Consider the following 25,485-nt stretch of genomic DNA (forward strand, 5'->3'; position numbering starts at 1 on the left):
CATCCTAACGCCCTTCAGTGATGAACAGTGATGTGGACGCATAAGCCAAATAGACCCCCTTCCTTCACAAGTGCTTCAGTCATGGTGTTATATCACCGTAATAACCCTGATAAAGACAGTATGTTTGTACAGGTATTTGTGGCTTTTTTTCTCTTGGCTTTTTGAGATGGGGTTTCTCTGTGTAGCCCTAGCTGCCCTGGAACTCACACTGTAGACCAGGTTGACCTTAAACTCAGAGATCCACCTGCCTCTGTCTCCCAAATGCTGGGATTAACAGTGTGCGCCACCACACCTGGCTGCCTTATTCCTTTGAGTCAATGTCTGTCACTGAACTTGGAGCTGGGTAGGGACCAGTAAGCTCCAGTGGGCCTCCGATCTCTGCCCCACACAGGAGGGAGTTAACGACATTCTTGACCGTGCTCAGTTTTTCTGCATGTGCTGGGAATTTGAACTCAGACCCTCATACTTGTGCAGCAAGAACTCTCACCTGCGGCCATCTCCCAGCCCAGCAAAGTCCTTATGGAGGTTTGCAGACAGCAGCATAGTTCTTTCCAGTCCCATCCCTGCACTTAGGTCCAGAGACCCCAGGGAGCAGAAGCTCCCCAACTGCAGTAGGCTTCCAGATGGAGGGTGCTTGCTGGAAAAAGAGGAGCCGGCAAGTCTTCTGGAGTGTCCCCCACATGCAGGAACGTTTAGGGAAACAGATTTCAGGCTAAAGGCATACTCAGAAGAGAATAGTTACATCCCTGGAGGCAGGAGGGCACAGAGCACAAGGACGTAATGTATGCATGTCAGTCTGTGGTCCATTACCAAGCCAGGGGGACAGGCAGTGAGAGAGAGGTCAAAGCAAGGAAGACTGACATAAGGGGAGTAGTTAAGAATTTAGAGTTGAGTGACAGGTTTATTAGTGAACACCATGGACAGCACGGACAGCACAACCAGAGAACTGCAGAGACACCAGCTTTCGACTCCTCACTCATCAGAGAGGAAGGAGGGGACAGTGTGGTCCTGGGCAAGGCAGGAAGGGGCAAAGAGGAATGAAAAAAAAAAAAAACAAAAAACAAAAAACAAACCACAGTAACCCTACAAAGTATAGCAGCCTCTTCAAATTCCTGAGCACGTTGCCTTAGAGCTGGAATACCAACTCTTCCTTATGGTCCTCAAGCTGCTTCCTTGCACCCTGATCCCAAAAGAGCCATGACTCAGCTCCCTCAACCAACAGCTGGCCTGGAACGAAACTCCCAAAGAGAAGCTAGTATATGGCGAAGGGGGTCCCGGACCTTGCCAATCCCACAGCAACATGAGCTTTTAAAACAATCATACTATTCCTCCTTGTCACCACAGGGACCCAGCAGTGACCCACAGAGCCCTGAATGGCCCCCAAGTCCTTAGGTGGACTAGGGTTGTGCAGTGTATTCAGCTTGTTTTTGGAAACATATCTAATCTGTACCCCATTTGAAGGTTAGAACCCAAATAAGCAGAAGTTTGCTCAGAAACCCAAGAGTTGCCTTCAATTTTGTCAATATATGTCAATTCTGGGGTTTCACAAGGAGACTGAGGGGCAGGGGCAAATTTCTTTATGGGGTACAGGCATTGGCGATGGACTGTCATAGCCAAAGCTCCTGTTTCAGACAGGGTGATGGAGGAGTAGGGCCAGAGCGGGTATCAGACCACAGGCTGTGCTGAAAAGGAAACATATAAAACAAACCCTACCCAGGCCCACCCTAACCAGAATCCCCACAATAGGAACAGCAAAAGAAAGGTTTTAAGTTTTGATTTTTTTTTTCTTTTTTCCTTTCTTAAAAAAAAAAAAAAAGGTAAATAAATTAAATTGCCAACAATGTGGCCAGGCTGGAGAGTAGGACAGCCATAACCAGGCCATTCTCTGAAAACAAAATCAGGTAACAGAAGGGATTTGTGACTCAAGAAATTTAAACAAACAATGCTAAAGGAAATCACACTAACTACAGTCACAGGGCTGGAGAGGGGCCTATGGAGGTACCAGGGACACGCCATGAGACACAGTGCTGGTGCTGGTCCTGGTCAGCAGAGCCGGACTGTAGCTTCCTGCTGAGTGTTAAGAACCCCAGGCGAACCCCACCCCAGCCCTGCCCTTCCCTAATTATGAAAGACTGAAGGAAAGAAGAGTTCGAATGGGCATCTCAGCGTCCCACCCTGCACACTCAGCAAGGCCTGCACCTCAGGGTGGGCTGCACAGGGGCGTGCGTGGCACAAAGTCCAGTCTTCCCCAAGAGTTGTCAGTGATGGCCGGGCACACCCTCAGCACTTCTGCAGGATGTCTGCTCCTCAGAGCTGCAGGGAGTCAGCAAGCCTGCCTGCTCGGATCTCCTGGTTTTGGAAGAGAGGGACAATTAGAGATTCCTCACTCCACCCTGATCCTCTGGGGAAAACAAATTTCTTTGTGCTTTCTGAAAAATATTTGGGATCCAGGGATCTTAGGCAGGAAAATACAGAAGTGGGGTTTTTCCCACCCAGACTGAAACTTTACAACGTTGTGGGGGGGAGGAATATGGCAGAAGGCAGGAACCTGTGTCCACCCGCTGAGAGGCTGAGCGAAGTGCCTCAAGATCCTTGGTGCCAGAAAAGCAGGGAGTGTGTGGCTCAATTACAAGCCACGGCATAAGGACAGTGCTCGAGCTCAGAGCTCAGCAGCTGGAGCAATGGGATTTTCCAATTCTACCTCTTCCTCATAGCCAGTTATGCTGCTCTCTTAGATCTCCTCCACACCATGCGCAAATATCATGACGAGCCCTGGCTCCTGCACCATGTCGTCACCCATATGCTGGTTCTCGCAGGCCATCACCACAACAGCCTGCTTGCCGGGGATGCGCTTAGCCACATAGTTCTCATAGTAGCGCCGGTTCATCTGTCTTGTCTCTAGTGTGGCAAGACCCTGGGGCCAGCTACGTTCATGTGCATTTTCAATCAGCTCGTTGACAATAGAGGCTGGGCAGCCGCTCTCCACCAAGGAGCGCTTGATTACAGCCTGGAGCACAGCGTCAGGGGTGGAGATCATCCCTCCCCAGCGGGTCACTCTTGCCGGCTGCAGGGAGTTCACCCACCTGTGTAGAGGGAGGGGTTAGGATGGTCATTCCAGCTCATGCTTTTCTCTGCTTTGGCTTTTTCTCCTGACAGAAATGATCGCTCCCTCTGAAGGACAATTGGCTTTCTTTTCAGCACTGGTCCAGAGAACTAGTTGATCCTATCCAGGTTATATCACTCGCCATACTCAATTCCACGAGTCTACAGTGTTACTCTTTGAAATCCCAATGCATGCACAGTGCCTACCATGCTGCAGTAACTGCTCACCCAGGGTGTACTCAACGAAACGTGCTCTGTACATACACTGTGTCCTCTCACACAGAGTGTTCTGAAGGAAGAAACGTGTTGTGTACACTGGGGCCTCTAATCCCACACTCTCAGTTCAGTCTATCAACTCTATATGCCTCCTAAACTGAAAGGGGCTTTAGACTTCCCTTGTTCACTTGTTTTTGCTGCATTTTAGATACTTTCACTGGATACACACAGCCTCTCCCCATCTCCCCCAAGACAGGGTTTCTCTGTTGTATCTCTGGCTGTCTTGGAACATAGTCTACAGACTATGCTGGCCTCGAATTCACAGAGATCCACCTGCCTCTGCCTCTCCTAGTGCTGGGACTAAAGGCGTGCAACACCACCACATAGCTCCTCTGGGTTTTAAGTTACCTGTTTGGTCCTGAGTGCCCCTCAGCTAACTCTGACAAGCTGCATCCTCAGGCAGGTTCCCCTCCATCCACCCCAATGAACAAGAGGTCCGTTCTGCAGCCAAGGGTTTTGTTCTTCTTTCAGCCCCTGTCCTTCACCCAACAGCAGCCCAGCCCTATTTCTCTTGCTGCCTTCATCTGCCACTCCCCTGCTCCTCCTCCTCGGGGGCCTTGATGCCAGGACATGGAGTGAGTGACCCCACATCCTGAGCGACACTCACTCGAGGATCTCATTGTACTCAATTGTCTCCTCCAGGTTCTGAAGGTTGGGGTTGACACTTCGGATCGCACGCATATAAGCCTTCAACAGCTGGATGTCTCGCTTCTGTGGGGTAGAAGGAGAACCAGAGGGGACACTTAAGCCAAGCAGCAGAGCTGAGAATGAGGGAGCTTGGGAGGGCTGAGGAACAGGCACTACAAGTTTCTTGGGGAAGACAGCAGAATGCTCTCCCCAGGACTCAGCAGAGTGGCTTTGTGAAGAAGGCACTCCATGTGTTAGGCTAAGAGTGATGTGAGCGAGAGGAAGGGAGTGGGAGCAGCCCCAGCCGATTCTCTTCTGAGCTGTAAGCAGAGCATCTGCTCATCAAGGCAGGAGATCAGGACACAAGGTGTGATACTCAGGAGGGATTTACAGAAAGGTGAGTGTAATTTTCTGTGATGGGCAGGAGGGATTTACAGAGAGCTGGGTGTAATTTTCTGGGCCTCACCTGTTCGGCCAGCTGGTGCTTGTGTTCAGCGGACGTCTTCTCCAGTTCTGCGATTCGAGTCTGCTGCTGCTGCACCACAGAGCGCAGGTGCTTAATGCAATTGTGATTTGGCAGCTCATCCTTGGGCATCTCCAGGCTGCAGTTCAGAGTCAGGTAAGAGCAAACAGGCTGTTCAGTGGGACCCGTGGGCTAACGGCTCACTGCTGAGTAAGCTTTCCAATACTCACTTCTAACAATCTCATCCTTCTCATGTTTTTCTCCCAAACATCCTCCTGGCCCTACAATGAACTTCCACCCTCAAAACTTAGTGTTGCGGAGGCCCCACCAACACCTTAAGACAAGGTCTCATGTGACCCATTTGTGGCCTCCCATTTGTGCCAAGGATGACTTTGGACTTCTGATCTCGTGCCTCCACCTCCCAAGTGCTGCAAGTACAGGTGTGACCACCATGCTGGCTCATGTGATGTTGGGGACAGAAAAAGTTTTGTGTGTCTAGGGAAGCAAGCACTCTACCAACTGGAAGTCACACAGCCCCACTCCCACCCCCCATTGCTGTCTTCTCCAGCTTTTAAGAGCCAGCCTGATTCTTAGGATGCTGTTCTAAATTAAGAGGGGAATTGCTGTGTCCTGTCAGGCTACTCTGTTGGATTCTACCTGCACTCATACATATTACTTCTGAGGAGTCCTGGATCACTGTCCCAGGTACCTACCAGCGCTTAATCAAGTATTTCCCACCTCACACAGACAGAAAATAGGGCACAAGGGAACATGAGAGGCTAGAAACTGGAGCAGGCAGCCTGACAGAGAGAGTATATTGGACTGGAGAGAAAGGAAAAGTGCCTCCATCTTAAGTGTTATCAGAGGTCACTGGGTTACTGTCCTCTTTCTGTTAACAATGCAAGACCAAAATGACCCTAGTTGGAAAGTGAGATCTGAGGGCCAGCAGGGAGTCAAGAAGCTCAGAAGTGTCCCTGGCCTACAGGCATGGGAATGGGAAGAGCCCTTATCTGAATGGAGGGAAGGACTCTCACCCACAGCCCTGGTCACAGGTCACAGGCCGCTTCGGGTTGTGCTCACAGTCACTGAGGTGGGACATGAGGTTGTCAAGCCGGACAACAGCACTGCAGCCAAACACAGCGTTGTCACAGGCAATCTGTAGCTTTGACAACATGTTCCGCATGATCCGAGGTACTGGGCGTAGGTGGGCAACCGTGACAACACTACGGTCTACCGGGCACGTCTGCTGCTGAGAGAACCACTGGGTGATGCAGGCGTTGCAGAAGGCATGCTCACAGTGAGGTGCCTAGGAGGGACACAAGGGAGTTAACAGGAGCTGAGAGCCTGGATCTACTGACGAGCCAGTCAAACCTCTGAGCAGGTCCTAGGACCAGAGCTCCAGGTGTCATGGTAAATTGCAGATCTATTTGGGGCAGGGCATTTTCGGGTCAGGCGTAAAACTCAGTTCCTGTGCTCAAGAGTTCAAATGAGTTGTGAGACAAGATAAACAAGCAAAGGTTATGTAACAGTAAGAGACATAAATAACATTCCAGGACAATGGGACGATGACAAGGCAGCCAGTTACTAATTGCTGACACAAGTGCAAACGCAATAACTGCTAATGACATCTAGAGGCAGGCATGCTCTTTCCACAGCACTTCCTTATGGAGAGGTCTTCAAGAATGATTCAGATGCAGTTTAGAGGGGCAAAGCCTCACTAACCACAGCAGGAATAATGGAGTACAAGACCTGCCAGTCCTCTACACTCCCCCACCCCACCCCCACATCCCATCACCCAGAAGACAGAGACAGGCGGAACTCTGTGAGTTCGAGGCCAACCTGGTCTACAGAATGAGTTCCAGGACAGGCTCCAAAGCTACAGAAAGACCCTGTCTCCCCCCCCCCAAAAAAAAAAAAAAACAGAAAAAGAAAACAAACAAACAAACAAAAAACCCAAGGGGGCTGGAGACATGGCTTAGAGGTTAAGAGCACTGAATGCTCTTCCAGAGGTCCTGAGTTCGATTCCCAGCAACCACATGGTGGCTCATGACCATCTATAGTGCCATCTTCTCATGTGCAGGCATACACGGAGGCAGAATGTTATATACATAATAAATAAAATCTTTAAAAAAAAAAAACTCAACAAATAAATAGAAAAGAGAGACAGAGTACAAGAGCGCCTCGTGGCAATACATGGACTGACGCAGAGGTCTCGTACATGCCTGCCCTATATGGGAAGACCTTATTACCCCAGAAAACAAATGGGGCTGGTGAGATGACTCAGTTGCTACCAAGCCTGAGTTAGATCCTTAGGATCCACATGGTTCCATGGACTGCCCGTACACACACACTCACACACACACACACACACACACTGAATAAATAAGTAAATGTAAGTAAAAAAATCCGGGTGTGGTGGTGCACACCTCTACTCCCATCTCTTGGGAAGCAGGCAGATCTCTTTAAGTTCCATGCCAGCCCAGTCTATACAGTGAGACCTTGTCTCAACAAACTGTCACTCTCAACCCCTAAACAAACAAACAGGGGCTGGAGAGATGATTCAGCAGTTAACAGCCCTGGCTGCTCTTCCAGAGGACCCAAGTTCAGTTCCCAGCACCCACATGGCAGCAGCTCACAATAAACTCTAACTTCCATTTCAGGGGATGACATCATCCCTTGAAACTTTTGACACCATCAGGAACCTAAATACATGTGAAATTCCCTCCCCCTCCAAATAAAAAATATTTTTTCTTTCTTATTCTCTCAGATAAAAAATATTTTTAAAGAATGAAAAGAAAACAAAAGACCCAACAACAAAGCAAGTAGCTAAAGTGGGGAAAAGTCTGAGAGCTAAGCGGGTTCTCTGTGTAGACTCCAGTTCTTCTCTCTCAGGCTTGTCCTACCCTTTCCCTGAGGTGTTGCCGCTGATTCACAACTGCTACACTTAGGCTGCTAAACAGGACTAGTGCATTTGAGGGACAGCGCTGTTCTCAGTTTTAAGTTCATGGTTGGGGTGGGGGTGGGTGTGTGTGTGTGGGGCACACTCAGCTCCCGGCACTCAGAAGTGTAAACTAAGTTCCAGGCTACTTACTGCGATTACACAACCATACCCTGATTCAAAAACCAAAGCAAGCCAGAAGGGTTAAAAATGCTATTGCGCCGGGCGTTGGTGGTGCAAGCCTTTAATCCCAGCACTCGGGAGGCAGAGGCAGGCGGATCTCTGTGAGTTCGAGGCCAGCCTGTTCTCCAGAGCGAGTGCCAAACTCGCTCCAAATGACACAGAGAAACCCTGTCTAGAAAAACAAAACAAAAAACAAAACAAAACAAAACAAAAAAACCCCAAAGCAACCCCATATATAAAGATGTACTTATTCCTTTGAGAAGGTTCCCTGGTCCCTGTGAAGACACTTTTTGGCAGCCAGCAATGGGCAACAGTGTACCTTTGATTTATTGTGTGTGCCTACATTTGGGGTGTGTTAGTGCAAGCGCATATGAACCATGGAGCTCCATCCACCGTGGGTTCCACAGAGTGAACTCAGGTCATCAGGCTCGTGTGGAATGTGCTTCAACCCATCTCACAGGCTCAGGTTTGATTTCTCAGAGACTGAGACACAGGACTGGGGAGATGGCTCAGCAGGTGAGATTGTCTTTTGGCCTCCACGTGTGCCATGGCACACCCGTGCCTATTGACATACACAAAATAATAAATGATAAAGTGTTAACTAAGAGGATATAAAATACACTAATAAAAAAGCTATTTATGAACAAATAAAATTAAAATGAAAAACTAAATCCTCAACATTATGTATGGTACTTCTCAAAACTTTTGCCCTTATGTTTTTTGAAACAAAGTCACATGTAGGTTACCCTGTCCTTGAAGTAGCTGTGTCAGAAGGGCTGGGTTCAGAGGCCACCACACTTTGTCAGAAGGGCTGGGTTCAGAGGCCACCGCACTTTCTATGTCAGAGGGGCTGGGTTCAGAGGCCAACACACTTTCTGTGTCAGAAGGGCTGTGTTCAGAGACCACCACACTTTCTTGGGTCATCTTAAAGTCTAAACATACCGTCTAAGGAAAAACACAAATCCTAGCTCTATCTGCTCTCCTCCATCATTGTTGCTACTAATCTATTTTAAGTGACTATCACATCGCCTCTGACCTAAATTATTAACTATGCCTGCCAACTGGTTTCTCTTGCCTTCTATTATCCTCTCTACATCTATCAGTCAGAGCCATTATTTCAAAGTGCCGACCGGGGCTGGGGACATAGCTCAGTGGCAGAAAACCTGCCTAGCAAGAACAAGGTGGTGGGTTCCATCTCTAGCACCACCAGAAAAAAAAAGAGAGAGAGAGAGAGAGAAATGAGCTAAGTTCCTTCCTTCCCTCTATACACTCTCTTTCATCGTTAAGACACCAACTAGAGAAGGGCTGCTGAGATAGCTCCGACAGGGTGCTTCCCGCAATACTGATGACCTGAGTTCAATACCCAGGACTCCTGTGGAAAAAGAAAATTGACTTCTACAAGTTGTCCTTTGAACTGTGTGAGTATATGCACTCATGCATGCACTCATACACATAAACATTCTAAATGTTTTTAAAAATTTAATTTAAAAATTTAAGAATGTAATTACATCAGAAAATACTTCTTAGCCAGGCAGTGGTGGCTCAGGCCTTTAATCCCAGCACTCTGAAGGCAGAGGCAGGCGGATCTCTGTGAGTCTGAGACCAGCCTGGTCTACAAGAGCTAGTTCCAGGACAGGCTCCAAAGCCACAAAGAAACCCTGTCTCGAAAAACCAAAAAAAAAAAAAAAAAAAAAAAAAAAAGAAGAAAATACTTCTTAAAAATATATTTGCTTTTTGCTTTTTTGAGACAAGGTTTCTCTGTGTGATAGCTCTAGCTGTCCTGGAACTCACTTTGTAAACCAGGCTGGTCTCAAGCTCAGAGAGCTACACCTGCCCCCTTTTTAAAGCCAGATTTGGTGACACACAATTTTAATCCTAGCACTCAGGAAACAAAAGCAGGTGAATCTCTATGAGTTTGAGGCCAGCCTGGTCTACATATCAAATTTCAGGACAGCCAGGGCTACACAGAGAGACCCTTTCACCAAGAAAAAAAAAAAGTTCACAATAGAGATACAAAATAAGTTAATAAAAACTAAATATGTACAGACTGGGCATGGTTGCACGTATGTACGGTAGCACGTATGTCTATTCCTCAAGCTAGGGAGGCTGAAACAGCAGAGTCAAGAATCTGAGACCAGAGCTAATGAGATGGCTCAGGAGGCTAATGCATTTCCCACCAAGTTTGGTGTCCTACGTACAATCACAGGGATACACATTGTGGAAGGAGAGAACAGACTTCTACTAGCACACCATGGCATGAATATGCGCGCGCGTGCGTGCGCACACACAGACACACAGACACACAGACACACACACACCCAGACCTACACACCCCTACCTTAGGAAAAAAAAAAGTCAGGACCTGCCTGGGCTATATAACAAAGCCCTGTCTCCAAAATATAAAAAATAAAAGCTACCTTTGAGGCACTGACCAGGTGGAGGCAGAAACAGATGTGTGGTTTTGGTGTATCTTGTATTATTTTGATTTCTTTTTTTCTTTCTTTTTCGTTTTTATTTTTGTTCTTCAAGACAGGGTTTCTCTGTGTAGTCCTGGCTGTCCTAGAACTCACTCTGTAGACCAGGCTGGTCTCAAACTCAGAGATCCGCCTGCCTCTGTCTCCCAAGTGCTGGGATTAAAGGCCTGAGCCACCACTGCCAGGCTACTATTTTGACTTCTTTTAAAAGGTATTATGTGTGTGTACAGAGTTGAGGGCAGGACAGAGGAGCAGGGCAGGGTAACAGGCAGGTGCGAAGGACTTTTTCCATCATGGATCCAGGGATTGAACTCAGGTCACAGGCTTATTTGCCAAGAGCTTAGCCATCCCACCAGCACACAAAGGCAGGGTCCACCTTGGCCTCCAACTTGAGGTCCTCCGGCTTTCACTTCTCTAGCATATCTAACTTCATGATCCACAACCAGCCTGATGACTTTTCTAAAATTTCATTCATTTTTATTTTATGTGCTTAAATGTTTTGCCAGCATGTTATGTCTGTCTATTTTCATGCCTCATACCCTTAGAGGCTAGAAGGTGGCAATGGATTCCCTAGAACTGGAGCTACAGAACTATCTGTAGGTGTTGGGATGCAAAGCCTGACCCTCGAAGTCCATGATTTTAAGCCATTTCTCCTGCCCCCATCTTTTTTTTTTTTTTTAAATTGGAAAAAAGGTTTTTCACACAATATATTCTGAGACCCTACAGCTGGACAATGTACAGAGAACACTCAGTCATAAGTGGGGTGTCTTTATCAAACCCCTCAACACAGGGCTCAGGGAGTCCTGCATAAGAGGTGCAAAGATGTAAGAGCCAGCAGGGGTCCCAGTACTTCCCTGGGGGAAGTGGACATGAGCCCCACTCCCAACCCAGAAGCTATCTCCAATTGACAATCACTACAAAAGAAAAATTAGTTTTTCCCTTGACTTTTAAAATTTGTTATTTTTATTATTTTTAATTGTGTGTAGGTGTATAAGTGCCTATGTGGGAGTATGTATACATGCATGTAGGTACCTGAGGAGGTCAGAGGTTTTGGAGCCCCTTAAAGCTGGAGTTAGGGCTGGAGAGATGGCTCAGAGGTTAAGAGCACTGACTGATCTTCCAGAGGTCCTGAGTTTAATTCCCAGCAACCACATGGTGGCTCACAACCATCCCTTTTGAGATCTGGTGCCCTCTTCTGGTGTGCAGATATACATGGAAGCAGAATGTTGCATACATTTAAAAAAAAAAAAAAAGCTGGAGTTAAAGGCAAATGACACCTAAAAAAACATGGTTGTTGGGACTCAATCTCAGGTTTTCTGGGACATCAAGTATTCTCAACCACTGCGCCATCTCTCCAGCTGCAACTTGATTTTGTAATCATTTCAATGTATATTACCCATTCATTAATAAGTAAATAGTTCAGTGGCAGGACAAATGCACACAGTTCTTTGGAAATATACCAACTATCACGAAGGCCACCTTCCTACTCTCTGAGGAGGCAAACACTGGAGATGGGTGAGCAGTTTCTGACTTGGGGTTCACTAATAACCATTCACCCCTCCACAGGTGATTCACCTTAAATGGCAGTGGCAATACCCTGCCAAGCCAGAGGGAGCAGGACTCACCCTGTGACCTCTTGACACCACCAGACAGCTGCTCCACACACATCTGATATGCCTTTAATAGCAACAGTCTACAAAGACACAGGAAGGGTTCTGGCTCCAAGACTGACAGCCACTGTTGTGGAGTCTGAACTTTATAAAACTGGAAAGAATCAACTCAAAGTCTCGAGGGAAGCCCTGTGAATTTTCTACAAGTAGCAAATGAGATGACTTTAACTCCTGTCCTGGTTTGGAAAATTGTTCTGTCTCAACTGACCAAGTGGCAAAGGACTAATTGGTATTTGCAAAATGAGGGCAATAAGGCTCATGTAGGATGATGTCCCATGAATGTCATTGTCAGTAATTTACCTTACAGCTTGCTAGGCAATCCTGAGCTTCTCAAAGAAGAACACCAATGACTCAAGAGCCTGGTCCGGCTGGTACAGGAAATGACCTATTGACCTGGCAGCTTTCACATCAAAATGCCAAGTACACAGCTCCATTGAACCTTTTCAGTAGATCCCAGGGAGAAAGAGTCGTCCCCCCGCCCCCCAACTTCTCCTATGTTAACAGCTGATCACACAAAGTATCACACTGTCCAAGCACAGTGAGAACTGATTGAGCAAATCTAGGTCAGTCACTGACAGAACATGGACCTTAGAGTTTTTAGAAGAGCAACTACCAAGCCACTGTAGGAAGAAACAGCACGTGATTACTGTACACCACAAATATCTCAGTGACCTCAGGATATCTGAACCCAACTCTAGAAAGACTCCAGAATGTTGTTACTTTTCTTGTGACCACAAATTCTCCTCTGTACCAAAGCTCTGCTGGAGGCAGGGATGGGAGAAGAACACAGGGACTTTCCCAGGGATCCATTCCTCAAGAGGATTTTTTGGCCTCGTGGTGATGCCACCTTTAAGCCCAGCACTTGGGAGGCAGAGGCAGGTGGATCTCTGTGAGTTCGAGACCAGCCTGGTCTACAAGAGCTAGTTCCAGGACAGCCTCCAAAGTCACAGAGAAACCCTGTCATAAAAAAAGAAAGAAAAAATAGAGTATTTTTTTTTGGCAGTTTTACTGCCATCAGCTGCCCCCACAAACCAGCCCTCGGACCCACTCACCTGTACTGGCTCCTCCAAGACTCCACTGCAAATAGGGCAGATAAGGTCCTCGTCAACATCCCCCTGGAAACGTGTTACATCATACCCCATGTCTCATCACTGAAACCCAGGTCCTGAAAGAAGAAACAGGAAAAAGAGGTCACTTCAGAAAAAGTCACATCCATGTGGCCACAGCTCCAGCTTACTGCCAAAATCCATCCATTTGTCCAACAGACATTCACTGAGAATCTAGTACCTGCCAGTTATGAGGAATACATCCAGATGGGAGCAGGTATTACATAAGCACACATATAAACCACAATGCAATGGAAGCCTCATCTTACACGGACAGCACTCCTAACCCGGCTGGAGGGAGGGTCTGAGATGTTTTCCACAGGTGTGTCCTCAGGGCAGTAAGCTAGCTGTGTGGAGGACTGGGATAGTAGCGCATTAGGCCCAGATGGGCTCAGAAAATGGCTGGCCTGAGGGGTACAAAGAACTGTCAAGACACAAGTCTGAACAGGCAAGCAAGGGCCAGGCCACCAGGAATCCTATGTGGAAATCTGGGTTTTGTCACAAAGGCCATGAGATGTCACTGAAAGGTTTAACAGTGAGCTGATGACATTTCTCTTTTAAAAACCACTGTGTTGCTGGGGTAGAGCTCAGGGGTAGAGTGCTTGCCTACTGTGCAGAGTTCCTGAGTTCAGCGATGCACACTTTTAACCTCATCACTGGGGAGGCAGAGGCAGAGGCAGGCAGATCTCTGAGAGTTTGAAGCCAGTCTGCTCTACAAACCGAGTTCTAGGACAGTCAGGGCACATAGACCTTGTCTGGAAAAAACCAAAACCAAACCCCCCCCCTGTGTCAACAAGGGAGAAACTGGAGACAAGAAAAGAAACTGTAGGCAGATAGTGAAGAGTCTGAACTGAGGGCCTGCGATGGGGAGACAGAGGCAGGAGAACAAGGACAGAGAACAGCAATGCTGCCACACCCGGCCTGTGAGCTTCCCAAGGGCAAACCCAAAGTCAATGAACAATGTCTATGGCCTCTCTGGATCCATCCAGCCGGTGGGCTAACAGGATCAAGAGTACTTGGATCCTGGAACAGCTGAACCATCAACCTGTGATATTCCCAAAGAGAGAAGTCAGTTCTCAGGAACATAGAAATCAGACCATCCAATTTTATTCTTCTTATCTATATTATTGTGTGTAGGATGGGGCATACATGCACAGTACATACATGGAGGTCTGCAGTGGCTTGAATAAGCCATGTGCCCCATGGGTTGCCAGCTGGTGGTGCTCTGAGGACAGCCCCACCCATACTCATTTCCCATTGTCTTGTCGCCCCCCCCATTTCTTTTCTTCCCTCTCCCTCTGTGTGTCTGTCTGTCTGCCTCCTCTCTTCCCCTGTCTGTCTGTGTGTGTGTGTGTGTGTGTGTGTGTGTGTGTGTGTGTGTGTCTGTCTGTCTGTCTCCCTACCCACCCTCCTCACCCTGTTTTCTCTCTGAGGATAAAAGATGTACCAGCCAGCTGCCTGCTCCTATTCCTGCTGATAGGCCAAAGGCCTTCCCTACCACTATGGACTCTAGTTCTCTGGAACCTTAAGCCCAAAACAATCCCTTCCTTAAGTTGTTCTCAGTCATGGTGTTTCATCAAAGCAACAAAAATAACCAGACAGTTCTATTTTGGTAATTTACACCTTCCTAAATTTTTTAAAAGTCCCTCCCCCAAAACAAGGATTCTCTGTATAGCTTTGGAGCCTATCCTGGCACTTGCTTTGTAGACCAGGCTGGCTTCCAACTCACAGAGATCCACCTGCCTCTTCCTCCCGAATGCTGGGATTAAAGGTGTGCACCACCAACTCCCGGCTTTAAAAAGTTTGTACAGACGCAAAATAACATCTTAGCATTACCTAGGATGCCTGTAAGGGAAGAATGAGTTAAGCACAGTGTGTTGCAAGGCATTGCACTACAGGAGAGATCCTGTCTCAGAAAATAAATAACACCTTTAATTCCAGCACTTGGGAGGCAGAAGCAGGCAGATCCTGGCAAGGTGGCACTAGCCTGTTCCACAAAGTTCCAACTTATAAACTGCAGAATGAGACTCTATCTCAAAAACAAAACAAATCAAGAGCGCTACAAGCTCAGTGAGAGATCCTGTCTCAGAAAATAAGGGATCTTTGTGAGTTTGAGGCCAGCCCTCTTGCTGTGTTTTTAAGATAGGGTCTCTGGGGGCTAGAGATGGCTCAGAGGTTAAGAGCATTGACTGTTCTTCCAGAGGTCCTGAGTTCAATTCCCAGCAACCACATGATGGCTCACAACCATCCCTAATGAGATCTGGTGCCCTCTTCTGGCCTGCAGGGATACATGCAGACAGAACACTGTATACATAATAAATAAATAAATCTTAAAAAAAAAAAAAAATGGCCCTCAATTTCTTTCACATAAACTAAGGTTATCTGGGGCAAAATGCCAAGGAAGTGATGTATGAAATCAGTGAATCAGACCAAGGACAGAGTGCTGATCTGGATGGGCAGCTGTGACACTACCCAGACCCTTGGCTCAAATCTAGCTGCTAAATTTCTCTACTGCAAAGTTACTACTTCTTCCTTGGTAATGAATGACCCCACAAAGATACTTTTTTGTTTTGTTTTATGTGGAACTCACTAAGTAAATCAGGCTGACCTAGAAATCACAGAGCTTCTCCTGGGATTAAAGGCCACCACTTGAGATGGCTCAGTAGTTAAGAGAGAGCACTTGCTGCTTTTGCAGAGGACCCAAGTTCTATTCCCAGGACCCACACCGTAGCTAACAACCACTTGTAACTCCAGTTCTCTTCTGACTTTCACTGGCATGCACACTGGACAGGAAAAAAGTCCCCACACACAAAATTACATAAATCTTTAATATGTGTCATATATACACACAATAGTAATTTTAAATGTTAAAAAACTTTACTTACATTTTTTCTCTCCTATCTTTCCTACAATGATCACGGCTTGGGATTTTTTTTTTGTTGTTTTTGTTGGTTTTTTGGGGGGAGGGTCTCAGAGATCAAACACCAAAGATGTTTTATTTACACTGATGAAGCCAACATTTATTGAACTTTACTGTGTGCTTGTCACGATTTTAAGCACTTTTAGCCTATTAACTAATCCTAGAACAACTCTATGAGGTGAACACTATCATTATTCAAGTTTTAATGATGAGTAATAGAGGCACAGAACTTAAAAAGCTTGTCCAGAATCATACAACAAACAGTGGCCAAACCAGATTCAGTGAAGCCCAGGCAGACTGGCTCCAGAGCCCAACCTTTTAACCACAATGCTTCACAGTATGAAAAAGACGAGTTAAAAACAGTGTGCATCGAAGGTCAATCTTTATAAAAAACACCTTTAAGTCACATGTTCAGGGCTGGTGAGAGGGCTCAGGGAATAAAGGTGTCCGATGCTAAACCTCAAGACCTGAGTTGGATCCTTGGAACCAACACTGTGAAGAGAGAAACCCGATTCCTACTTCACTCATGTACCATGACATGTGAGTACATATGCATATCACACACACACACTTTTTTAATGTAATAAGAAACCAACATAGGTTTATTTTGTTTGTTTATTTTTCTAGACATGGTTTCTCTGTAGATTTGGAGCCTGACCTGGCACTCATTCTGTAGACCAGTCTGGCCTTGAACTCACAGAGATTCACCTTCCTCCAATACAGTCTTAAAAGAAATCTAGATGTTGGAATTATGTTTTAGCTCAAGTGTTACATATTTGCAAGATTGACTTATTTACTTAATGATTGTCCTTTTATGTCTTGTTCTTTCCCCCATGTGTATATGTATTTGTGTGTCTATGTGTTTTTGCCTGTGTGCAGAGGACGCTCCAGATTGACATCAAGAATCCTCCTTGGCCAAAGCCCAGTTCTCACAATCATTGCCTGTGCATCAAGTGGTTTAAACATGGAGGTCTCCCTCCCTCTGCCCTTTTTCTCATTCTTAAGTGGCAACACAGATAATGGCTCATGTCTCTAATACTAACACTTGAGAGGTAGAGGTAACAGGATTCTAATTTTAGCTAACTTAGGCCAAATAACAAACTCCAAGACTGCTAGACTACATATTAAGAGTTCCCCCCAGCCCCCATGGTGGCTCACATTTAATCCCAGCACTCGGGAGGCAGAGGCAGGCGGATCTCTGTGAGTTTGAGGCCAGCCTGGTCTCTAGAGCGAGTGCCAGGATAGGCTCCAAAGCTACACAGAGAAACCCTCTCTCGAAACCCCCCCCAATCCCCCAAAAATACCAATCACATGAGATTCCAATGCCCCCTAAAATAAATAGCATGGGACACCCTGTCTATACACAGATGGCCAAGGAAAACAGAAAGCTTCTAATAGCTAAGGATTCGGCAGTCCCCTCATGTTCCCTACCTATAAAGGCAGAATTATAACACCCTGTGGAGATGCTAGTGTAGGGTTTGGAATGTAGCTCAGTGGTAAAGCGCTTGTTTGGCATGCTCAAGGTCTCAGGTCTAAAACGGAGCAGCAAAGTCAGTTATGTCTGTGCTGTGCACAATCTAATCCCAGCACTCAGAGGCAGAGGAAGGTGGATCTTCTGTGAGTTTGAGGCCAGTTTGGTCTACATAAGGAGTTCCAGGACAGCCAGGGCTACATGATAGAAAGGCCCTATCTCAACACACACACACACACACACACACAATCTCAAAACACACATACAAACCTGGCAGCAGCACAGGCATCTTTTTTTTAAAGATGTGCTGGCTAGTTTTATGTCAACTTGACACAAGCTACTTTCATCAGAGAGGAGGGGCCTCTACTGAGAAAATGCCTCCATAAAAGATGGGACTGAAGGCAAGCCTGTAAGGCATTTTCTTAATTAGTGACTGATGTGGGGAGGCCAGCTGTGGACTTGTGGTCCTGGGATCTTCAAGAAAGCAGGCTGAACAAGCCATGATGAGCAAGCCAGTAAGCAGCTCCTGCCTTCATGATCCTGCCCTGACTTCCTCAAGTGATGAACAGTCCAACTTGCTTTTGGTCATGGTGTTTCATCACAGCAATAGTAATCCTATCCAAGAAACAGGTACCAGGATTATGGGGTATATGTTTTTGAGAGGATTGAGGAATGACTTTGGGACTTTGGGCTAGAAAAGCCATCAAGTGTTCAAAGCTTGTTGTTGATCTCTTCCGTGGGGAGCTTGGATGACAAGAGCACTAAGAGAAATGCAGACTATAGGCCTGGCTTATGAATTTGCAGAGGGAAGTTTGAGAGTCACTTAAAGACTCTATAGGGCTGGGTGCAAATTTTGAGTTAAGAATCTGTGTTTCTGCGCCTTTAATCCCAGCACTCAAGAGGCAGAGGCAGGCGGATCTCTGTGAGTTCGAGGCTAGCCTGGTCTCCAGAGGGAGTGCCAGGATAGGCTTCAAAGCTACACAGAGAAACCCTGTCTCAAAAAAACCAAAAACCAAAACAAAACAAAAAAAGATGTGCCACCATGCCCAGCTATTTAGAGATTCTTAATCTATTTGCACAGACATGTAAGGCATGCACATTTTTCACACATACATGACCACATGCTAAAACAAGCATTAGAGCAACCACTTTTAACTCATGATTTATCTTTTAAGGTAAACGGGCACACTGTCACCATTCTTAACAAACGGATGAGGACAAGTCAGAGGTACATGATGTGGTCTCTTCTCCACACCCTCAATACAGCCTAGTCTCAATGACCACAAAAAGACCAGACACACAGGCAAACAGCTCCAAAACTTGACCCAGCCTAAGGAAACAGACAAGTCTTAGGAAATTTAACTATGTAAGAAACTAGCTGGTAAAAGACCTGACAGGTGTCCCTAGAACACCGTCACCGTATCTCCCTGTATCCTAAAGAATAGATCTAGAAAGAAGTGACATTCCCTTGCATTAATCCTTATACACAAAAGTAACTTGAAATAACCTAATGTGAACTAATTAGTTTAAAATAACCAGTCTATTTCATTTGTTTGTTTTCTCCAGCTTCTCAAAGTCAAACTCTTGTGCTCACCCACCAGAACACTTATTTTATGGAATGAAGAAGCCCGGATTCAAGAATAGAAGATAAAGCAGCTCAGGGCTGGAGATGTAGTCCAGTGATAGACTCTTTGCCTAGCTCACTCAAGGGTTCATCTCCATTACTGTGTTTAAAATGGGGCTGGTGAGGTGGCTCAGCAGCTGAAAGGTGCTTGCTATATGTTCAATCCCCGCAACCCACATAAAGGTGGAAAGAAAAGCGATGCCACCAAGTTGTCCTTTGACCTCCACATGTGTGCCAAAGAACAGCCCACCCAACTCATCGTGCACAGACAGCTTAATAATAAAATAAAACAATAACCAATTCTGCCAGGTAGTGGTGGCACACATCTTTAATCCCATCACTCGAGAGGCAGAGGCATGTGTGTATCTCTGTGAGTTTGAGGCCAGCCTGGTCTACAGAGTGAGCTCCAGGACAGTCAGGGCTACACAGAGAACCTTGTTTTGAAAACAAAAACAACCAGTTCTGAATAGGAACCTTAGCTCTAAAGCTATCCCTGACCAAAAGTGTTGTCCTGGGCTTCGGTTTTCTTACACTGTGTGACAGAAACACCTTGGTTATGTAATTTCCAAAGAGCTCTATGATTTCTATGATTGAGAATACAAAATGTAAAACAAAAATGGATATTAACTGGCATTTATATTACAAAAAGTACTTAGCTTTCCCATCAACTAACCTTCCCTCCTCAGCAACGCTCTTGGAAGGAAGGGGCTTCCTATTTTAGCAGGAGAAACTGTATACTGAAACTCTCTGCCGAACTCAAGTCTCCCCCTTGTGAGATGGGGAGCAGGGCTACCTGGCTTCTAAGCTCTATTCAATCCTAGGATGCTAGGACTGCCATTTACCGGAGGATATTTGACTAAGTGGGTTTTTGATTTGGAGATAGGGTTTCACTATGTAGGCCTGGCTTTCCTGGATTTCCTGGACCTCTCTGTGTAGACCAGGCTGGCCTTAAATTCACAGCAATCCATCTGCCTCTGCTTCCTGAGTGCTGGAATTAAAGGTGTGCGCCAGCCATTACACCTGGCTCAGAGGATTTTTAAGTTTGAGTTTCTTTGGCACATTTAATTTGAAATTCTTTTTTTTTTCTCTCTCTCTGTTGTTTAATACAGTGTATGGGCACATGTGTGCAGTGTCACTCCTGTGATCTAACCCCAGTGTGTCTCTAACCCGCGGGGCTTGTTTACAGGTTTTTTTTTTTTTTTTTTTTAAGATTTATTTATTTATTATGTATACAGTTTTCTGTCTGCATGTATCCCTGCAAGCCAGTAGAGGACACCAGATCTCATTACAGATGGTTGTGAGCCACCATGTGGTTGCTGGGAATTGAACTCAGGACCTCTGGAAGAGCAGTCAATGCTCTTAACCTCTGAGCCACCTCTCCAGCCCTGTTTACAGGTTTTTTTACAAGGCTGATGGGGATTTGAACTTGGGCCCTTTGCTTTTATAGCAAGAGCTCTTAATGAACTAAACCATCTTTTCAGCCTTAAATTGAATTTTTTTTAATTTTAATTTTTTTGTTTGTTTGTTTTTAGGCTTGTTTTAGCTCTTTTAATTTAAATTAACCCATTTCTGTTAATCTATGTGCTGCCCCAAGGCTCATTTACTCATCTACATACTTCCCATTCTGCCTGCTCTTCTTCCTCTCATGACTACATGACCCTGTGTAGGGCTACACAGGGTTTCTCTGTGTAGCCCTAGCTGTCCTGGAACTCTGTCTGTAGACCAGGTTGTCCTTGAACTCCTAGAGATCCACTTGCCTTTGCCTCCCTGGTGCTGGGCTCACCACCATTGCCTAATTGAGGGCCTATATTCTTTAAGAACTCATCAAATACCTAATTTAAGGCCTGATAGGCTTCAAAAGACAGCAGGGACTCCAGCTGTGCACCAGCACACGGCACTATTTGTGTGGTTAATCCACATCTTTTCATACTAACCATACACATTTCTTGCCGAAAGAAAAAACAGACAACCACTGTCTTCAAACTAAGCACAGGTATAACTCAGTGAGTGTACAAAATGAACAAATGTACCAACAAGATAAAACTGACTATCAACAAAATTAGACACATAAATAGGAGAGCATGCATTAACTGTAAAAAGCTCCAGGTAACCAGGCTGCCAAGGTCGGTAGGAACCTTTACCAGAAAGGAGAGGCAAGTCTGAAATGAGGTTCCAAATCAAGGTTGTTTACCTTCTAGGTGTGGGGGGCAGGTTCCCTGTTTACAAGGTTCCAACCCCCTGATGCCTCCACTCAGTGCCACTCAGGAGATGCTCCAAGTATCCCATCTTGTTGGCTATTGTCTGACTACTGCGTCTTTCTTCCTAGTAACAAGTTTCATGGCCAAGGTGTGGGTATGACGTCACAATCAGGAGCACTCTATTAATAGGAACATGGAAGAAAACATGTTAGTCAGCGGAACTACCTCCATTAAACAGTGAAGCAGAGGGAAGACTTGGATCTGGTGGGTGGGGCGCCCAGGTAGGGGATGAGAAACTCCTTTCAGGACTGCAGGTTTCTGTGTGTTTTGTCTAGTAGAGTCAAGCACAGAGGGACGGAGGGAGAGAGAAAGCAGCGGCTGGGCGGTGGTGGCGAACACCTTTATCCCAGCACCACATAAGGGGGCAGTGATTCAGGCCTATCATCTTAGTGCCCTGGAGGCAGATACAAGAAGACCAAAGTTCAAAAGGGTACATGGGACCCTTTCTTAAAATGCACACACACACATACATATATGTGGAATATTCTTTTACACTGTGCGAATAAATGCCACTGTAATTGAGTTAACAAAAAAGCTGATTGGCTGATGGCTAGTTAGGATTTTCGGGGCAGAGAAGATGCTGGGAAGAAGGATAAAGTCTGAGGAGACACCAGAAGTCATGAGAGGAAGAAGAGCAAGCAGAATGGGAAGCATGTAGATGAGTAAATGAGCCTTGGGGCAGCACATAGATTAACAGAAATGGGTTAATTTAAATTAAAAGAGCTAAAACAAGCCTAAGCCACGGCAGAGCATTTATAATTAATATAAGTCTCTGTGTGCTTATTTGGGAACTGGCTTGCAGGAAAGAAAAGTCCACCTACACGTATAGACACACATTAATTTTACAAAATTATTTTTATCTCATTTCTTATATATGGGTGTACTGCCTGCATATATGTCTGTGTACCACACCTGTGCCTGGTGCCTGAAGTTGATCCCCTGGTACTGGAGTTATAGACAGTTGTGAGCTGCCATTTGGGTGTTTGGACCTGAACCCTGGTTCTCTAAAAAGAGTAACCAGTGCTCTTAACCATGGAGTCATCTCTCCAGCCCCTGTGTATATACTTCTTTATTCAGCACATATAACAAGTAATGTCAAAAACTCCAAATTGGTGGCTATACAATATGTGAATCTATATTTCCCCTATACTAGCCTTTAATGTTTCCAAAGGGCTTTCACTTACATTATTTCCAGTCAAAATAATTCTGGAGGCCATGGATGGTGGTAGGCTCATGCCTGTAATCCCTACACTCAGTAAGCAAAATAGGAGAACTCTTGAGTTCGAGGCCAGCTCTGGCTATATAGCAAGTTTTAAACCAACCTAGGCTACATGGCCAAACCTTGTCTCAAACAAAAACAAAAAAATCTGGGCTGTAGATGCTGCTCAATAGTAGAGATTTACAATACCCAGCATTTACAGGTCACAGGGACCCAATCCTTAGTACCACAGGAAAACAAAAACAAGAAACCTGAGTTGGACATGATGGTGCATGCCTGTAATGCCAAGACTTGAAAAACTCAGAAGACAGTGAGTTTCAAGCCAGCTGGACTACACAGAGACCCTCCTGTCTCAATAAATCAAGAAGTCTATTTCTAAATTGTGTTCAGACCCAGTCTGAAATAATACTTAAAATCAGGCAAACAGTGGGAAAGCTGATGGACACCTGCAATACTAGCACCTGGGATTGAAGGAAGGAGGATCAGGAATTCAAGGCTAGCCTGGCCTATATGAGACCCTGTCTCAAAAAAATTAAAAAGTTCGGGCCGGACACTGGTGGCGCATGCCTTTAATCCCAGCACTCGGGAGGCAGAGGCAGGTGGATCTCTGTGAGTTTGAGGCCAGCCTGGTCTCCATATGGAGTGTCAGGATAAGCTCCAGAGAAACCCTGTCTCGAAAAACCAAAACAAACAAAAAACACTGTATAAGCTGGACAGTGGTAGCGCACGCCTTTAATCCCAGCACTCGGGAGACAGAGGCAGGCGGATCTCTGTGAGTTCAAGACCAGCCTCGTCTACAGAGTTCCAGGAGAGCCAGGGCTACACAGAGAAACCCTTTCTTGAAAAACAAAAAAAACAAAACAAAACAAAAAAATCCAGGTACTGCCTTCCACGTGGAAAACATTACTTTACACATAGACACCCAAGAATGCTGCTATAGGTGCAAAATGAGAAATACTCTGGAAGGAAATCGGGCTTTGAAAAAGGAGGGAAGAGGAGTGGGGCCTGAGGCAACGGGTGATACAAAAAAACAAGGTCAGGCATGGTGGAGTCTGTAATCCCAACACCTGGGAGGCTGAGACAGGAGGATCACTGCAAATTCAAGGTCAGCAGGGACTACAGGATGAGACCCTTCCTCAAATCATTGGTAAGGAGGGAAAAGTAGAGATGTTGCTCCAGGGTGGGCAACTTGTTCAGATATAGCAGTTAAACTGGGCTGACTAGATGCATGCCTACCGAGATAGAACCAAGTCCAAGTTTCCAGTGCCCTGAGAATTTGATTCAAAGAGGTACAGGAATGTTAACCAAACTCCTACTAATCAAACTCCTGTATCATATATATATATTTTTTTTTTTCAAGGGCTATGTTGGGATAAAATAATGGTGATTTTTACAAAGAATACAAATTCTCCAGAATATGGTACTTTGTTCATTAGTTCACCGTGCTCATCATCAACTACATGTTCACATGTCCTCTCAGAAGGAGAGATGATGTAAAACCTGGCACTTTCCCTTCTTCACAGTCCAGAAGAGGAGTGGTGGAGTTGATGTTCTTCTCCTCCCCATTTCCCAACAAGCTGGCACACACCTGTATCTCAAAAAATGCTTCCAGGAAGAGGTTCTATAGGCAATGCTCGGTCTCCTAGGGTCAAGACCCAGACCCAGAAATCAAAAAGCTTCCCGTGATGGGCAAATTAATAGGGGTTAATCTAAAAAAATAGATAAAGGGTTATTGACCAAGCAAAGAAGCAGGAGAGAGAGAGAGGTGTCTTGGGTTATTCCAGTCCTAGCTCTGCCACCCACCAACTTCAAATAAGGCATTGCAACCAGTTTCTCCAACTGTCAAACAGACGATGACATTTGCCCTATCTTACATACAGCAAATCAAACGACAAAATAAATAGGAAAGGAGATTCCAGACTGCTATTAGTTGTAGCAACAGAATGGCACAATAAATTCACAATGAGGACCAGAGGAAATGTTTGGAATTGCTTGTTCCCCCTTTTCAACTACTGGGAAGCAGGCCCTGTCACAGGGTCTACTGGTGACAGAGTATCAACATTAATGTACCCCTCTCCTTCCCTTACCACTATCCAATCCCATTCCTTCTTAGGGAAATACTAGCAGCCAGCAACACTGTAATTAGCTAACACTATTGTATAAGAAGTACCTGCCAAGATTCTCACAGGTCAGTCTCTGAGAACAGTGGCCTTGGTAACCGCCACAATTGCTACCAGTTGAGATGAAGCTAGTTTTTTAAAGGAAAAGTGTGTGCCGATCCCAAACATGCTCAATCCTGCTCGCTTTCGGCTCTCTCCTGTTCCTACTCTCTACCCACCAACTGTTCTGCCTCCTTGGGCTGGGGTGGGCTTCGTATAAAGCGAGTGGATGGATCGTGCGTGCGAGGGAGCGGGGCTGCAAATCATCCAGGGGCAAGGATGTCAGGAATGTAAGAGTCCTCCACGGAGGGGTGGGAGGGGAGAGGAGCGGCGAAGGAATAAAAGAGAAAGACAAGGCTGCCAAAGACAAGGCATGGGAAAGAAGCCAAGCTATGGCGCTTGGAGGGCGGAGGTTTGGGTTCCGTGGCTCCTGCCAAGGCTGGCCCCCAGAACGTTCCCCTCCTCGCCTCCAGGCCCGTCAATCATTGCCATTTAAACTCCACGTTGTCCCCTAGGCCGAGCCGTCTGCTCCTCCCCGGTCCTCGGGCCAGCCCAAGGCCACTCCCGCACTTCCCAAGGCTTCCCTGCTCCAGAGGACCTTCCCAAGCTCCTGAGCCCCCAGCTCGCCTCCCGACTCCTCCCAGCAGAGCTCCCTTCCTCCATCCTCCTCCCCCCCTCCACCCTTCCTCTCGACCCCCAGCACCTCCGACCCAGGCGCCTACCCACCGGGACCTCGCCCCCTCCGCTCCGCTCCGCTTCGCTCCCCTCCCCTCCCGGGTGAGAAGCTCGTTCAGGAGCGTTACGCACCGCCCTGGACACTGAGTGGGTTCTCCGGACGCGGGGCCGGGCTGCAGCTGAGGCCACGGCGGCCGCGGAGTGGCCTGGGTGCCGGCTCTCAGCCTCTCCCCGTAGGGGAAGGGGAAGGGGAAGGAAAGGATGGGGAAGAAGGTTCCAACCACTCCTGCTCGTCTCGGACTGACCCTTTTGCCACGCCC

At 46.4% G+C, this 25,485-nt stretch overlaps 1 protein-coding gene across 2 annotated transcripts; it reads right to left on the reverse strand.

The window, feature by feature from the left end:
- Positions 1 to 1,489: 1,489 nt before the first annotated feature.
- Rnf41 (ring finger protein 41) lies at positions 1,490 to 25,480 on the reverse strand. 2 transcript variants are annotated; one of them, XM_035450704.1, is made up of 8 exons: positions 25,298 to 25,480; positions 21,046 to 21,231; positions 12,786 to 12,898; positions 5,503 to 5,774; positions 4,472 to 4,607; positions 3,986 to 4,089; positions 2,702 to 3,083; positions 1,490 to 2,349 (listed from the first exon to the last, which is right to left on the reverse strand). In XM_035450704.1, exons 3-7 carry the CDS (start codon positions 12,873 to 12,875, stop codon positions 2,732 to 2,734), a joined length of 954 nt encoding a protein of 317 aa, XP_035306595.1. In that variant the 5' UTR covers positions 12,876 to 12,898; positions 21,046 to 21,231; positions 25,298 to 25,480; the 3' UTR covers positions 1,490 to 2,349; positions 2,702 to 2,731. The 2 variants fall into 2 exon arrangements, with proteins under 2 accessions (XP_035306595.1, XP_035306596.1); XM_035450705.1 differs by having other exon boundaries at positions 25,217 to 25,480.
- Positions 25,481 to 25,485: the final 5 nt, after the last annotated feature.

Source organism: Cricetulus griseus, assembly GCF_003668045.3.
Source record: "Cricetulus griseus strain 17A/GY chromosome 1 unlocalized genomic scaffold, alternate assembly CriGri-PICRH-1.0 chr1_0, whole genome shotgun sequence".
NCBI lineage: Eukaryota > Metazoa > Chordata > Mammalia > Rodentia > Cricetidae > Cricetulus > Cricetulus griseus.

Bases quoted from the DNA above. Each gene is read 5' to 3' on its own strand.
- Rnf41 (XM_035450704.1), bottom strand. From the start codon at position 12,875: ATGGGGTATGATGTAACACGTTTCCAGGGGGATGTTGACGAGGACCTT. The intron at 5,775-12,785 runs GTGAGTGGGTCC...TGTCCCTCCTAG, and splicing joins TCTTGGAGGAGCCAGTACAG to GCACCTCACTGTGAGCATGC. The intron at 4,090-4,471 runs GTGAGGCCCAGA...TCTACCCCACAG, and splicing joins AGCACCAGCTGGCCGAACAG to AAGCGAGACATCCAGCTGTT.